The 14,412-nt window shown below is 44.6% G+C and overlaps 2 protein-coding genes across 2 annotated transcripts; both read left to right on the top strand.

Annotated features, from left to right (window-relative positions):
- The first annotated feature begins 950 nt into the window (after positions 1-950).
- zbtb17 (zinc finger and BTB domain containing 17) lies at positions 951-9,707 on the top strand. The gene is given in 17 exon segments (XM_030361079.1): positions 951-972; positions 1,065-1,147; positions 1,149-1,179; positions 1,182-1,289; positions 1,687-1,772; positions 1,774-1,864; positions 2,681-2,787; positions 4,384-4,740; positions 5,252-5,339; positions 5,813-5,929; positions 6,316-6,383; positions 6,386-6,438; positions 6,750-6,880; positions 7,577-7,819; positions 8,156-8,245; positions 8,354-8,496; positions 8,499-9,707. Coding segments are annotated over 17 exon segments (2,193 nt in total). The 3' UTR covers positions 8,874-9,707.
- Positions 9,708-9,871: 164 nt separating this feature from the next.
- On the top strand, positions 9,872-14,397 carry ddost (dolichyl-diphosphooligosaccharide--protein glycosyltransferase subunit (non-catalytic)). Its single transcript, XM_030361800.1, has 11 exons — positions 9,872-10,152; positions 10,505-10,615; positions 10,713-10,799; positions 10,975-11,078; positions 11,197-11,291; positions 11,384-11,477; positions 11,834-11,982; positions 12,203-12,350; positions 12,678-12,798; positions 13,593-13,699; positions 13,822-14,397. The coding sequence occupies exons 1-11, from the start codon at positions 9,921-9,923 to the stop codon at positions 13,969-13,971; spliced, it is 1,398 nt and encodes a 465-aa protein (XP_030217660.1). The 5' UTR covers positions 9,872-9,920; the 3' UTR covers positions 13,972-14,397.
- The last annotated feature ends 15 nt before the right edge of the window (positions 14,398-14,412 follow it).

Consider the following 14,412-nt stretch of genomic DNA (forward strand, 5'->3'; position numbering starts at 1 on the left):
AAAAGCTCTGGTTTCGTATGTAATTGGGTAAATTGAAATGTGAGTAGATTGCGCCCTCCAGAGGTCAGAAGCAGCATCTCCAGCAGGGTTAACAACTGCGCGTGCTCCTGTACAATTTCCGCCCGGCCACTATCAATCGATCAGAGAGTGGAAGATGGCGGTGGATCTCTAGTCTGCGGAGCAAGATCGATCACCGAAAAAACTCGATTGAGTTTAATCTTATATCGCCGAAAAACACTCCAAAACAAAGACTATTTGGGAATTTGGAGACTGGATACCAGCGGCTTTGCAAAGGTAATGTTGGTGTTCATTTTGTATTAAAATGGCGTGCTTATAAACAACCGAACGAGGCCGTAGAACGACAGAGAAACGACAGGCCTGGCGCCAGTGTACGCCATCTTGTTCTCCTACATGCATGTCTAGGCACGCTAAATTAATCCCGGATAGAAAAGGTACAATGATGGAGGAATTGTAATCAATCGGTTGCACCGTCAAACCAAGTGCTGAAAAGTTCGTTCACATTAAAGTCACGTTCATAAGACAACTTCCTTATTGCTATCTTGCCTGAATCGCCCAGTGTGACGTTCTTTAATCACATGTTAACTACACGAATCGTCTGGTGATAATGAAAGGTTTTTTTTATACACATTTGGGTGGATTGTTAAAACACAACCCCAAACCAATCACATAATAACTTACTTGTCATAATCAACCCCACCCTATTAACCATTTGATTTTAAGAGCCATACAACTGTGTGGGTTCTAAGCTATTTTCGCAATGTTTCCCATAAAGTAGACCAGAACAAACCACCAGGATACAGGACATGTTATACATTGTTTTGCAAAAATTTGTCCAAGGTGTATTGAAACATAATAAAACTTGCATTACATCTAACAATCATAAACATACCAATTGAATCATGATTATGTACTGAATCCCTCAAAATGTCATGGAACACCAGTGTGCCCCCAGTAACCAAATAGACAATGTTTTTGTCTATGCCCATGGTTATTAATAAACTTTTTTATTTTTTTCCCTTGCTTTTCAACAGCTTGTTGAACAGAAGTTTGTCATCATCGAAGATTGGACTTCCCATGGCATAGTGGGAAAGTCCTGGAGCAGCTAAACCAGCAGCGCCAGATGGGCCCTGCTGTGTGACTGCACCTTCGTGGTGGATGGAGTGATTTCAAGGCCCACAAAGCGGTTCTGGCGGCCTGTAGTTCCTACTTCCGCACCCTGTTCATCGACCAGAACGACGTGGTGCATCTGGACATCAGCAATGCTGCAGGTCTCTTCTTAATTTAATGTGTTGATGAATGTGACTTTTTAAATTAGGTTACTTATAGTCTCTGCTTGTCTTGATGTTCAAATAAACAAGGCAAGGCTAGAGTCTTCAGAGTATTTGCTTCATTTCACTTTGTTTAAATATTTAAGCATTTTGCAGGTTTGTCCCTCATGGGTTATGGTTATGAATTGGGTTTAATGTACATATTCAACCAATAATCAAACATTTTACAATATTATTTCAGACTGTTACCCCCACCCCCCACTAATATTTGATTATAAAAGACTGTACGACAAAGTTATAACAAGCATTCCAACCAAGATGAACTACATCAGCTATAGCCTCTTCTATCGACTTGCTGCCTGCTGAAGAGTTTGTATTCCCCTGGGTTTGACTCTAGGTTTGGGCCAGGTTCTGGAATTCATGTACACAGCTAAGCTCAGCCTCAGCTGTCAGAACATGGAGGACGTGTTGGCTGTGGCCAACTTTCCTCCAGATGCAGGAAGTGGTCAACGCTTGTTCCGCCTACCAGTCGGTCACAGCTCCCGTACCTTCGCTCATAGCAGATTTCTCTGCAGGTGGGTTCTACAGACATTGCATAGGCTAGCTGCTTGCATCCAAAGGAAGTTATTTTTAAGGATTGGCAAGGTCCTTTTCAACCAACCACCGCTATTCGATTTGGAAACAGACTTTTTATACAGAGTGTATAATTGTATTAAAATATATTAAATCCACAAATGCAAATGTTTCATTACTTCAACAATAATTTCATCTAAAGTCGCATTATTGACTGGTTTGCTGATATGTTGGCGTTTCCTCTGATGTGTTTCTCTGTGGTCAAGACAATTGATCCGTACCTAATTCATTCTCCTTTCCTTTGGCGTTCTTACCAAAACCAAAGAAAAAGAAGAAGAGGCCAGAGAGAAGCCGGAACAGGACCCTGGAGAGGTGCTTCCCAAAGCAGAGGAGACACAGACCCAGAGTGCTGATTTGGCAGAAAAAGCGCAGGAGACAGCAGCAGGCGAACCCACTGAACACACAGCCCCGCCAGTGGCGTCTCCCAGCCCCGGCAGAACCCACCCAGGGAGGGGGCGACCGCCTAAAAGCTCCCCACTCAAAGTGCTGGCTGCCCAGACAAAGGCCCCTGTGGGCTCCGAGGGGGAGAGAGCGTTGTGAAGGACGTTCAAGAGTTTCAAGACGACCCAAGGGATGCTGACTACACGCCTAGTTAGTAAACCCCTTCGGACTTGTTTCACATTTAGTGTGGATATTTCTCCTTCAATTCCTCAAAGTTACTTTTAGTTTCCAACTTTAATTAAGAGTGCAGGCTTACTGATATGTCCATTAGGTTCCTTGTGTTGCTCAGCTGGAGTTAATTTGTTCTAATTTTCCAGAATCCCAGTGGAGCCGTTCGGGGGGGTCGGTGTACATGAGCTCCAGGGGCCGGAGAATCAGGAGAGCTCCTCGCCGAAACTTCCCACCCGGTGAGGACCCCCACCGAGTCGATCCCTTAACAAGCGGCGCGTTAAGATTGTGTCTGCCATTGTCACATATATGACACGTATGTCTTTATGTCATGTTATTAAAACGTCTGCCTTCTTCTTCTTCTTCTTCTTTCTTCTTCTTCTTCTTCTTCTTCTTCTTCTTCTTCTTCTTCTTCTTCTTCTTCTTCTTCTTCTTCTTCTTCTTCTTCTTCTTCTTCTCCTCTTCCTCCTCCTCCTCCTCCCCCTCCTCCTCCTCCTCCTCTTCTTCTTCCTCTTCTCCGCCTCCTCCTCCTCCTCCTCCTCCTCTTCCTCTGAAGATAATGACACGGATGAGGAGAGCGCTCCGAAGCGGGTGAAGCAGGAGGAGCCCCCGGGCCCTCCGGGCCCCGAAGAAGAAGGAGGAGGAGGAGGAGGAGAACATGGGGAGGAGAACCAGGAGGACAACGAAGTACGGCCACATGGTGGACGGGGAGGAGGACTGTGAGTTAACCAAAGACCTGGGAGATGAGGAGGAGGAGGAGGAGGACGAGGAGGAAGAGGAGGAGGATGATGAGGAGGAGGAGTCAGGCGGGAACCAGGAGGGAAGGAGCACGCCGACGGGGTCGGCCAACGGACGATCCGAGTCGAAGCCTTACAGCTCCGTGACCCACAAGTGTGAGGTGAGAGCTGTGCGTGTGCATACTTGAGTGTGTTAATTTGCAACACATTATGTTGGTAACGATATCATCGTTTAGTAATTCATCTTGAAAGGATTACTGGTTCAGAGAAGGTCATTCACTGTCAAATGTCTTTTGTTCCAGGATTGCGGAAAGAAATTTACGCACACAGGCAATTTCAAAAGGCACATTCGCATCCACACGGGAGAAAAGCCATTCAGCTGTCGGGACTGCCATAAGCTTTCTCAGACCCGCGGCATGCAAGGCTCATGAGGAAAACACACAGGTCAGTATTTTGCACAGTTGAAAGAAACAGGTTATTCGCACAGTGGCAGCTTTTGGACCAATGGTTTCAGCCTTGTTAGTACAATCTTATCCTAGGTAGACCAGTGCCCTGTACTACGAACCTCGCTGAACATACCCAGGCTTTCTTGGGAAAGACAGAGACGCAACTCGCGATCAGAGTTAAATGGTACTACGAAGCCCACTTTGGATCAATTAGTCTAGCCAGGTTTTCCGCTTTAGGTTTCAATGCGCGTTCACGTGAGAGGGGCTTTTATTGCGTCATTTTACTCACCTTTACAAACTGGATAGATCAAGCAGTCTATATAGATGCGTACAAGTGAAAAGATTCTGCATATTGTCTATAAAATAACTATGCCAAATGCAGAATTGTTCCCCATTAATCCCAATAGAGTGATGATGATTTAAAAATGCATAAGCAACGTCCAACCTGCATTATTTCTTCGATCGGTTCCTCCTCGTAAATGTGATTTATTCCCAAAACAATTAATAGAAAGGTCATAAAGAAAATGCACCTCATACAAATATGCATCTTCTGCCATCTCTTCCATGCTGTTATATCTTAGGTTACACATTCAATCATCAGTCATTTTCACTTTTAAAACACCTATTGCCATTAGGATAAGATAATCGTACTCGTTATAAATCATGAAGGGGAGCTTCACACACAACACATTGAATACAAGTGAGGTTTTGTCTCCCCCCTGCAGCCCTCTGAAGCCATACTGCTGCTCACGTGTGGGAAGAGCTTACGGCAGATCAGCACTGCTCAACCTGCACCGCAAGCGGCACACGGGAGAGGCGCGCTACAGCTGCGGCGGTGTGCGGAAGCTCTTCAACCACGTCGGGCAACATGAAGCGCCACCACTGGTGCACAGCGGCGAGAAGCCGTACAACTGCGACTTCTGCGACAAGGCCTTCTCCGACCCACCCGCCAAGATGAGGCACCTGGAGACCCACGACACGGACAAGGGGAACAAATGCCCGCACTGTGACAAGCGCTTCAATCAGGTCAGCGGAGGAGCGTGGTGCATGACAGTCTTCAATCAGGTCTGGAGAGTATGAAAGTGCAGGGCAGTCTTCAATCAGGTCTGCATTTTAAAGTAGTGCAGGGCAGTCCTTTAATCAGGTCCACATAGTTAAAGTAGTTCAGGGCAGACTTCACAGGTCTCTAGAGAAGAGTAGTGCAGGGCAGTCCTCAATCGGTTCTGGAGAGTATAAAAGTGCAGGGCAGTCTTCAATCCGGTCCACATAATGGAGGATTGCAGGGCAGTCTTCAATCAGAACCCTAGTGTATCGTGTGGCAATAAGCTAGTAAAAGAATATTCTAAAGAGCGAGAGAGACTCACTCTGTAACCACATATAATATATTTAATATATCAAGATCAAAAACGTTTTGTGTCCCAAAATGAAGTATTTTTTATCACAACCAGATGTAGTTTGGATTATCTTTATTTCATGGATGTTAGACCCATAGGTTTTGGCGATTCATATTATATTCATGTTGAAATGCTTTCCTCAGATGGGGAATCTGAAGGCTCATTTAAAGATCCACATAGCTGACGGCCCTCTCAAATGCAGAGAGTGTGGGAAACAGTTTACAACTTCAGGTGAGCTCAAACATCATTTTTACTGTGTGCAATATTTTCGATATGATTTGAATATAAGTTAAGGATGGGATATTGAAGTCTTCATTATCCTATTTATTGTTTATAGTTGTGAATAAAAACAAATGAAAAAATGCACATGGTATGAATGTGCCAGAATTAGCCACGAGTACATCAAAGCAAAAGCAGAACAGGCCCTTGAGGTTCCAAGATTGGACAGTTGTTAAAAACGGTAATGAAGTAATGACAGATATATACATTGACCAAAAATTGCAAACGCATAATATTCATATAGACAAATGACACACAAGCAGAGGAATAATCACAACACATCATTGCAAGCAAGCAGGACATGAAGCAAGCAGCAGCTAAAAGAGAGCAGCTATCGCATCTCATCCCCTATCACCTCATCGCCCTTGTGCTGCGGACCGGCTCTCGCTGAGTGTTGTGTGTGTGTGTTCCTTGCACCTCCTCAGGAAACCTGAAGCGTCACCTGCGCGTGCACAGTGGCGAGAAGCCCTACATCTGCATGCACTGCAAGCGGGCCTTCGCCGACCCAGGAGCGCTGCAACGGCACGAACGAATACACACAGGTGGGTAGCACACACACTTAGCACATGACCCCCACACGACATCACTGCACTTTGTCCCACAATCCCTCACCATAACCATCATCAGATGTCAAAACAACAAGGAACATTTCCCCACCAAACGACAATAAATGTCGTTTGAGAAGGCATATGAAGATGGGGGTCCCCTCGTAGGAGAACTAGGACTACCGTTGTAGTGAAACTGAGTGTGCAGACTTAAAACTAAGTGAGAATGTTACCTCAACTGTTTTGCTGTAATGCTACCATTATGGCTGTCCATTATGATACCAACGGCACTGCTAACCACCCTCAAGGCCCTTTGAGACTGTGGCTGTGATTGAGGGCTAAACAATAGTAAGTGGACCGCATGGTGATGTCTCCGTGCTGCAGGGAGAAGCCCTGCCTCTGCCTGGTGTGTGGGAAGTCCTTCACCCAGGCCAGCTCCCTCATCGCCCACGGTCCGCCAGCAACACGGGAGAGAAGCCCTACGTCTGCGACCGCTGCGGGAAGAGGTCAGAGAGTGTCAGCCATTTTTATTTTTGTTGTTGTTGGGGTTGCCATGGTTAGTTATTTTAATGGCTTGGCATCTCAGTACCACATTGCTAACAATTAACATGACAGTGTCCCTGGTCACAGCCCTTGTAATAAGTAATATATCAACCTGTAACTGCGTGGACTTAATATGTTATAACATCATGGAGGGACCCTGACCTTTGTGGAATATACGGTGATGTGTTTGGTTAACGAAGACAAAGGAGATAAATAAATAACTATTTCTTTCTTTCTTTCTTTCTTTTGTATTTGATCATGCCTCCTGGGACAGGTTCGTCCAGTCCAGCCAACTGGCCAATCACATTCGTCACCATGACAACGTCCGTCCACACAAGTGTAATATGTGCAATAAGGCATTTGTCAACGGGGGAGACCTGTCCAAGCACATCATCATCCACACAGGTAACAGTCTGATAGCATCATTATCCGCACAGGTTACCGCCTGATTACAGAATCCACCTGTTGATTCAAAGAAAATAGGCCAGTGTTAATCTGTGTGTCGCACCAATCCCACCAGTCGCTATCAGTTCTCTTTTGCAAAAGAGGTGGCTCACCTCAGTGGAGACTTCCTGAATACATAAACGTTAACTCCTAAATTATGATAATCTGATCGCTGAGTTTGTAATCATTTCCGTCTCACTGGACCGACCACATCCTGTGACTACAGCTCAATAGGTGAAGGAATAATGTGGTTAGGTTGCACTAGATAAAGAAGTAGTCATTTCATTATTACTTTATTAATATAACCTACTATATTCTTTAAATAGATTCAGGCGCCCTCAAGCGAAATGCTCAGCACAGCAAATAGATTTAGACAAGGTCTTTAGGTCTTAATGAAGCCAGGAGAGACGATTCCAATGATTTTGATCACCCAGACTTGCCTTGTCCTTTTTAAGTATTGATCCAATCCAAAAAACATATTTGCCTCACAATTTCCAACGACTGGAAACTGTTCCCAAACTGCCAAACTTAAACTTCAGAAGTGCTTTCACATCATTCTTCAACCTTAGCTCTACTTCCCCTTCCCCCTCCTCTATCTTTCTTTCTTCCTCATACAAACGATCTCGCACTTACCACCCTGCGACCCGTCCATCCCAGGAGAGAAGCCGTACCTGTGCGACAAATGCGGCCGCGGGTTCAACCGCGTGGACAACCTGCGCTCCCACGTGCGCACCGTGCACCAGGGCAAGGCGGGCATGAAGAGGCTGGTGCTGGCCGGCAGCTCGGACGAGGCCATCGACGGCCTGGACGACATGGTCACCTCGGGGGAGGTCAACATCGTCACGGTGACCACGGAGGACATCGTGGCGCTGGCGGCCAGCACCGTGGCTCAACTCACAGGTGAGGGCGCCCGCCACAGGAGGGGCTCTGATTGGAGGGTCCGGGACGTGCTTAGGACACAAGCTGTTGTTATAGTTGTGTTATTCACTTGTAGTCGGGATGCTTTTAAGTTTTAACCAGGCTTTCTGTTGATATTCGCTTGTTTCATTTGTATTATTATTAGTCTTGTAGTGTAAAGTGTCTTGAGTGTTTTAGAAAGTTCTACACAATTTGAATTATTATTCTAATCGCAGTAGAGAAAAGGGCAAAAGGTAGAACTGCCGGGCCGACTGGTGCTACGCAGAGCTCTTCTTCTGCTAACCAAACGATGTGCTTTCATCATGTCTAATGACACAGTGGTTCCGGTGACTACTTCTGTGTCAACAGATGACACCGAAGCCCTCAAAGCAGAGATCACCAAGGCTGTGGAGAAAGTGCAGGAAGCGGGTGAGACGCTGCATTAACCCGCAGCTATTTCTTCATCACTTGTCGTTCACATCACAAAACAAGAGGACGTCCTTTTTTCACATCATGTGCACGTTTTCTCTGCCCCAGACCCCAACACGCAGATCCTGTACGCGTGCGACTCGTGCGGCGACAAGTTCCTCGACGCCAACTCGCTGGCCCAGCACGTCCGCATCCACACGGCCCAGGCCCTGGTCATGTTCCAGGCGGACGGAGACTACTACCAGTACACCACGGAGGGGGACGAGGGGCCGCCACGTGGCAGTCGGCCCCACAGCACGTCATCCAGGAGGGGGAGGTGCTGTACCGCACTCAGGAGGCGGGAAGAGAGGGCGACGAGGAGGGCCAGGAGCAAGAGGAGGAGGAGGAGGAGGAAGGAGGAGAGGGAGGGGATGGAGGGATGGAAAGACTATGCCTGCGGAGGAGGTGGAGGAGCAGGAGGAGCAGGAGGAGGAGGGGACAGAGGGGAAGTGAAGGGGAGGCGGTGGGCCATACGGACGCTCCTTTGGGGTTAGATGTTGAGGCTGTGGCGGAAGGGGAAGTCGATGCTTCGGAGGTTAAGGTGAAGACGGAAGCAGAGCTGGAGGGGGATGTCATGGTGACGGTGTAAACGAGTCACGTTCTAACAGGCGTGTGGCTCAGTGACACACCTGTCCTTCTGGGGTACGGACTGAGGAGAGTTTAAATAATTTATGAACGAAGAAAAAACTATATTGACGATACATTTTTATTAAAGAAATGTATTTTACTTTAAGTAATTTATCTATGGCTTGAGAGATAATGTTTCTCCACCATGGGTTCTACAGGTAAACTGCGTCTGAGCATCATTTGTAAGGTCACCAGTGTCGGTGAATAGTACTAAATGAATGAATGCACTAAAATGAATGGCTCATAAACCGTCCAAATGAAATGTGTACATTGTCATTATATTTTACTAAGTTGTATTTTCATGAAAGACTATTGTACAGCGTTGTAGAACTATTGTGGCTAACATGTCTGTGTCAATAGATTTGTTTTTGTATGCATGAGCTGGAAGATGCTCACATATTGGCAGGAAATGTATATTATGTGCATGATAAATCTTTGTCATGTCTAATTTTTTTTTTTTGTTGAGTTAACGTTGTAAATCCATGACAAAACTCAATAATTGAGGGTATAATGGTGATAATTTGCCGTCCTTTAGTTTAATTGAATGACGTTTATTGTACTGGACGAGCTTAAATAGTATAATGTTAATAGTGGGAAAATACTGCTTAAACTGATTCACAACATACCAATAACATTGTTGCCAGTGTTTAATAAACTCTGTTCATTAGAGTAAATAAGCACAACACGTTGTTACAATGCTAATTAAATGCAGATATCAAATGCATTGTAAAGCGTACTTGTTTACATCATAAAACAAAACCGAACGACTGCAGACGAATAAAATAATGTAGATGAAGCTGTCTGTGTTTAAAAAACGTAAAGATGTCTTAACATCAGTACGTGGCTCCCAATCTATCCATGCAAACAATGGGACGAGCCAGTGTTATAATAATGCTGTAATGCTATTGGTGGAGCTGGAATCGTTGCGACGCGTTTCTCTTCCTGATTGGTTAACGTCCGGGTTCAGGGTTCAGCTACTGCTAAAGCTGACGTCGACTTCTGCAGCAAAATGGCGACGTTGACAGCAGCCGTGCAGACGAACCATCCCAATTCGATATTATCCCGAAAACAGACAAAAGGGACGACCCAGAGCGGAGGAAATAAAATGGGCAAAGGTGTGCTTTTATGTCTGACACTAGCCTATTTGATGAGCCCAGCGTCGGCTGATGGAAAGACTCTGGTCCTGCTGGACAACGTGAATATCCGAGACACCCATTCAATCTTCTTCCGCAGTCTCGCAGGTAACGTTAACGTTATGTGTTCTATGTCCGAGTTTTGTTCAACGCTCATGGGTCTTCAAGTTAAAACGTATATTGGCCAACCGTATGGTGCCGATGCAAGGGAAGTATGACTTTAGTGCAGCAGGATGAGCAAGCTTTGTGAAGTTCGAACCGATGAAAGTGGACACGCATGTAAATTACTAAGCATTGTGTGTATTTATCATGGAAAATGGAGTCATTTGTTCACATGCAATGTGTACTAACATATACGTTATTATTACATAATAACGTATGTGTCCTATATAGACAACTTCCTCATGCATATTATTATGATCTGATAAGACTACGATGTTGTTTTTCTCTTGTCTCTCAGATCGTGGTTTTGACCTGTCATTCAAGACAGCAGATGACCCCTCTCTGTCGCTGATCAAATATGGCCAGTTTCTCTATGACCATTTAATCATCTTTGCACCATCTGTGGAAGGTACGTCAAACACCTTACACTCTGTCAAGTTTCCCCATTGGTTATCAACTTTTCATTTTGTATGTTTAAAAATCATGTGTGCAATTTTCTACTTCAGATTTCGGAGGAAACATCAATGTGGAGACCATTACATCATTCATTGACGGCGGTGGAAACGTCCTTGTTGCTGCCAATTCAGACATTGGTCAGTTTTAAAGCCAATGCATTTCAGATCATGTAACAAATATTTGCATGGTGAAAGGGTTAATTTCATACGAGTCACTTGCATCCAATCAGAAGTACACATGCACAAACCGGAACTTTAGGCTGTTTTGGTTTTTCTTTGAGACAACAATTTCCCCCTATTTGTTTGGACATAGGTGACCCTTTAAGAGAGCTGGGCAGTGAATGTGGCATTGAATTTGATGAGGAGAAGACCGCCGTAATCGATCATCACAACTTTGATGTGTCCGATCCTGGCGAGGTAAGCAGATATATTTTGAATCCCATCCTTTGTCAGAAGTTTTTCATATCATGCAAAGCATCAACAGAAACATTTTTTTATCAACACCCAAATGAGACCTCATTCTTTTCCTCTGCAGCACACTTTAATCGTCGCCGACCCAGAGAACCTGTTGAAGGCCCCAACTATTGTGGGAACGCCCACCAACAAACCCATTCTGTTCAAGGGTGTCGGGTAAGCATTGTCAACCGTTTTTAAATTCGTATTCATGATTTTGATTTTGGGATTTCCAACGCTAATAACGTCCTGTATTCCCTCACCCTTAGCATGGTGGCAGACCCAGAAAACCCCCTTGTCCTGGACATTCTGACCGGCTCCTCCACCTCCTACTCCTTCTTCCCCGACAGGCCTATCTCTCAGGTAGCACTGAACTCCTGGACAAGAAGGCCCAATCCCATTTCTACCCCTTACCCCTTCCCCTTACCCCTTCAAAACAAGGGGAGGGGTAAGGGGTAGAAATGGGATTGGGCCGAAGTCTAACATAATTCACCTGTGTTTATTTTCAAGCTATGACTAACTGAACAAGACGTTAAGTGTATCTGCATCTTAGTCCCTTGTCTCTCTAGAAAAAAAAAAAACTAAACGCATGACATTTATGTATGCTGCACGTACATTCCTTTTCAGATATTTTTGTCTTAGTGGCTTTTTTCATTTTTGCTGCTGGCTGCTGAGCCGAGCTTCCATTGCTATCCTTGATGATCATGTCGTTTCTCCAGTACCCCCATGCAGTTGGCAAGAACACCCTGCTGATTGCCGGCCTCCAGGCCCGCAACAACGCCAGGGTGGTCTTCAGTGGCTCCATGCACTTCTTCAGTGATGCCTTCTTCAACTCCCCTGTACAGAAGGCTACCCCTGGATCCGAAAGGTAACCCTGCCCTGTTTATGTAATGATACTCTTATCTAGATTATATTAGGAACTTGAGTGGCGAGAACGGACGGGATCTGGAAGTGAAAGCGTCCAAAAAAACGTCTATGCTCCAACCATGCACTGAGCATGCGTGTGTGAATGTGAGTGTATGTTTTAGTAATCGTGTGGATTGTGTTATGGCCGACTGTAACGGTCTTCTGCATGTGGCGTCTCGCAGATTTGAGCAGACTGGCAACCTGGAGCTGGCTGAGGCTCTGTCCAGCTGGGTGTTCAAGGAGGCCGGGGTCCTCCGCGTGGGAGCCGTCACCCATCGCAAAGTGGGCGAGACCACTCCCCCCGCCGCCTACACCATCGCTGATCTGGTGGTGAGTGCTTAAGATCAAACTAAATTCAGTGGACCACAGATGTCAGCAGACATCACGTAGTTTATGATAGGGTTATTTTGTTTGGTCTACATTTGTTTTTTTTAACCTGTGGTACCTTTTTTTTTTTTTATAATATTTTTGTCCTCATTGAGCTTTTTGTATATTGTATTGTTTATGTAACATGCATATATTCAGTGAAAACATGCATAGGCAACGCGAAAGCCTGTCAACGGAATACAAATATGTCCACAGTTTTATTGTTCACCTGAACACTGAGTTCCAGCACTGCACTGGTGGTCTGATGAATGTTTGAACTTTGTCTCCCAGGAGTACAGCGTGGTCATTGAGATGCTCTCTGAGGGCCGTTGGGTTCCCTTCAACGGTCACGACATTCAGCTGGAGTTTGTGAGGATCGACCCCTTCGTCAGGACGTACCTCAAAAAGAACGGTATGGACCTCCATTTAGGACGCAGCGCCGCCCTGGTGGCCATGAAACGCCTGTTGTCTAGTAGGAGATGGTAGTGACGTGTAGAAAAATGCAAAGAACGTTCATTTTAGATTATTCTGGCAGACCAGCTCAAATCTGGGTCATCAGCGCTTTACACTTTTTTTTCACTATTTAGACCAAACTCAGCCCGAAGTAGTAATCTGCAAAAAAAAGTGTCTTCAACACTTTTTAATCGGCAACTAGAAAAAAAACTTCTTGAAAGTTCACTCCAAATTAGTATTTTTTTCGATATAAATCTCTATCAAAAGAGGAAGCGTGGCAGGTTTTGGTTTCCCGCCCAGGCTCTGGGAGATCTGAATCTCTTACAAGAAGTTATGCAATAACATAGCAGTGCTGCTGGGTCTGATGTTAATGTTGTGTATATATAGAAAAGGCTTTCATGTATTGTAACATTTTCGTTGTTTGACATAATAATCGAATGGTGACTGATCAAATATAAATTGGCATTGGTGCCGCTACGCCCCCCAAACTCTTTGAAGTGGACATTGGAAACAGATGCCACTACTCCATTCCCAAGAGGAACACTGTGCATGTTTTACTTAGAATAATAGTGCTGTATAATAATTCTTCTGAGCTTTATATCAAATAAAACATTAGTCAGATTAACTTTCACATTCATTCATTCAGTTGCACCACTTTAAAATGGGGATACTAATACAGCAATCGGGCAGGTCTTATGTTTGAGCTTTAAAGTTGATGAAAACACTAACCACTTATTTTTTTCTATCCAACAGGAGGCAAATATAGTGTTGAGTTCACACTTCCTGATGTCTATGGAGTGTTCCAGTTTAAAGTAGACTACAACAGACTAGGATACACGCATCTGTACTCTGCCACTCAGGTGAGAGGATTTAGACAAATTCCTGGTTATGTATTAATAGACTGATCACAATGTCGACTGATTTATTTTTTTGTTACTAGTTATACTTGCTCACAAACGTCTATCATTTATCTTCCCCACAGGTATCTGTGCGTCCGTTGCAGCACACTCAGTACGAGCGCTTCATCCCAACTGCCTACCCCTATTATGCTAGTGTCTTCTCAATGATGGCGGGACTCTTCGTCTTCAGCATCGTCTTTTTGCACATGAAAGAAAAGGAGAAATCTGATTAAGGACGTGGAAAAAAATGTCTCATTGCGATTTGAGTTAGAGTGTGAGGGTATTTGTGACTTGATACGATAGAAACTTTGTATCAGCCCTCTGTGAAAGTTTGGCTTATGTTGGGTTATCTGGTGGATAAATAAACATTTTTTGGAGGCCTTAAAATATCTTCCAATTGTTTGGGATGGTTGGGACTTTTTGTACCAAAAATAAACATGCCATGGCCTGTACACTATTAATTCCGTCGTAATTGAAATACAGTTGCTGTAAATACAGAGTCAGATTTAACTAAATTGTTTCCCATTATGTGGATATGGGGAAGGGATCCGGCAAATACATGCACTGAATTTTGTTTTAGCAATCAGGATTTTTTTATGTTACTAGTTTGAAACAGCTTGAGTTTGTCCATGCCACAATAAAAAAATATTCACATTCCAGTCTTCGTGACTAAG

Source organism: Gadus morhua, chromosome 7 (genome assembly GCF_902167405.1).
Source record: "Gadus morhua chromosome 7, gadMor3.0, whole genome shotgun sequence".
In the NCBI taxonomy this organism is placed as follows: domain Eukaryota; kingdom Metazoa; phylum Chordata; class Actinopteri; order Gadiformes; family Gadidae; genus Gadus; species Gadus morhua.

What these genes read in the sequence shown, in the direction of transcription:
- ddost (XM_030361800.1), top strand. Translation starts at nt 9,921, where the DNA reads ATGGCGACGTTGACAGCAGCCGTGCAGACGAACCATCCCAATTCGATA. An exon ending in CTTCTTCCGCAGTCTCGCAG is followed by an intron (nt 10,153 to 10,504) that starts GTAACGTTAACG and finishes CTTGTCTCTCAG; the next exon opens with ATCGTGGTTTTGACCTGTCA. An exon ending in ATGTGTCCGATCCTGGCGAG is followed by an intron (nt 11,079 to 11,196) that starts GTAAGCAGATAT and finishes TTTCCTCTGCAG; the next exon opens with CACACTTTAATCGTCGCCGA.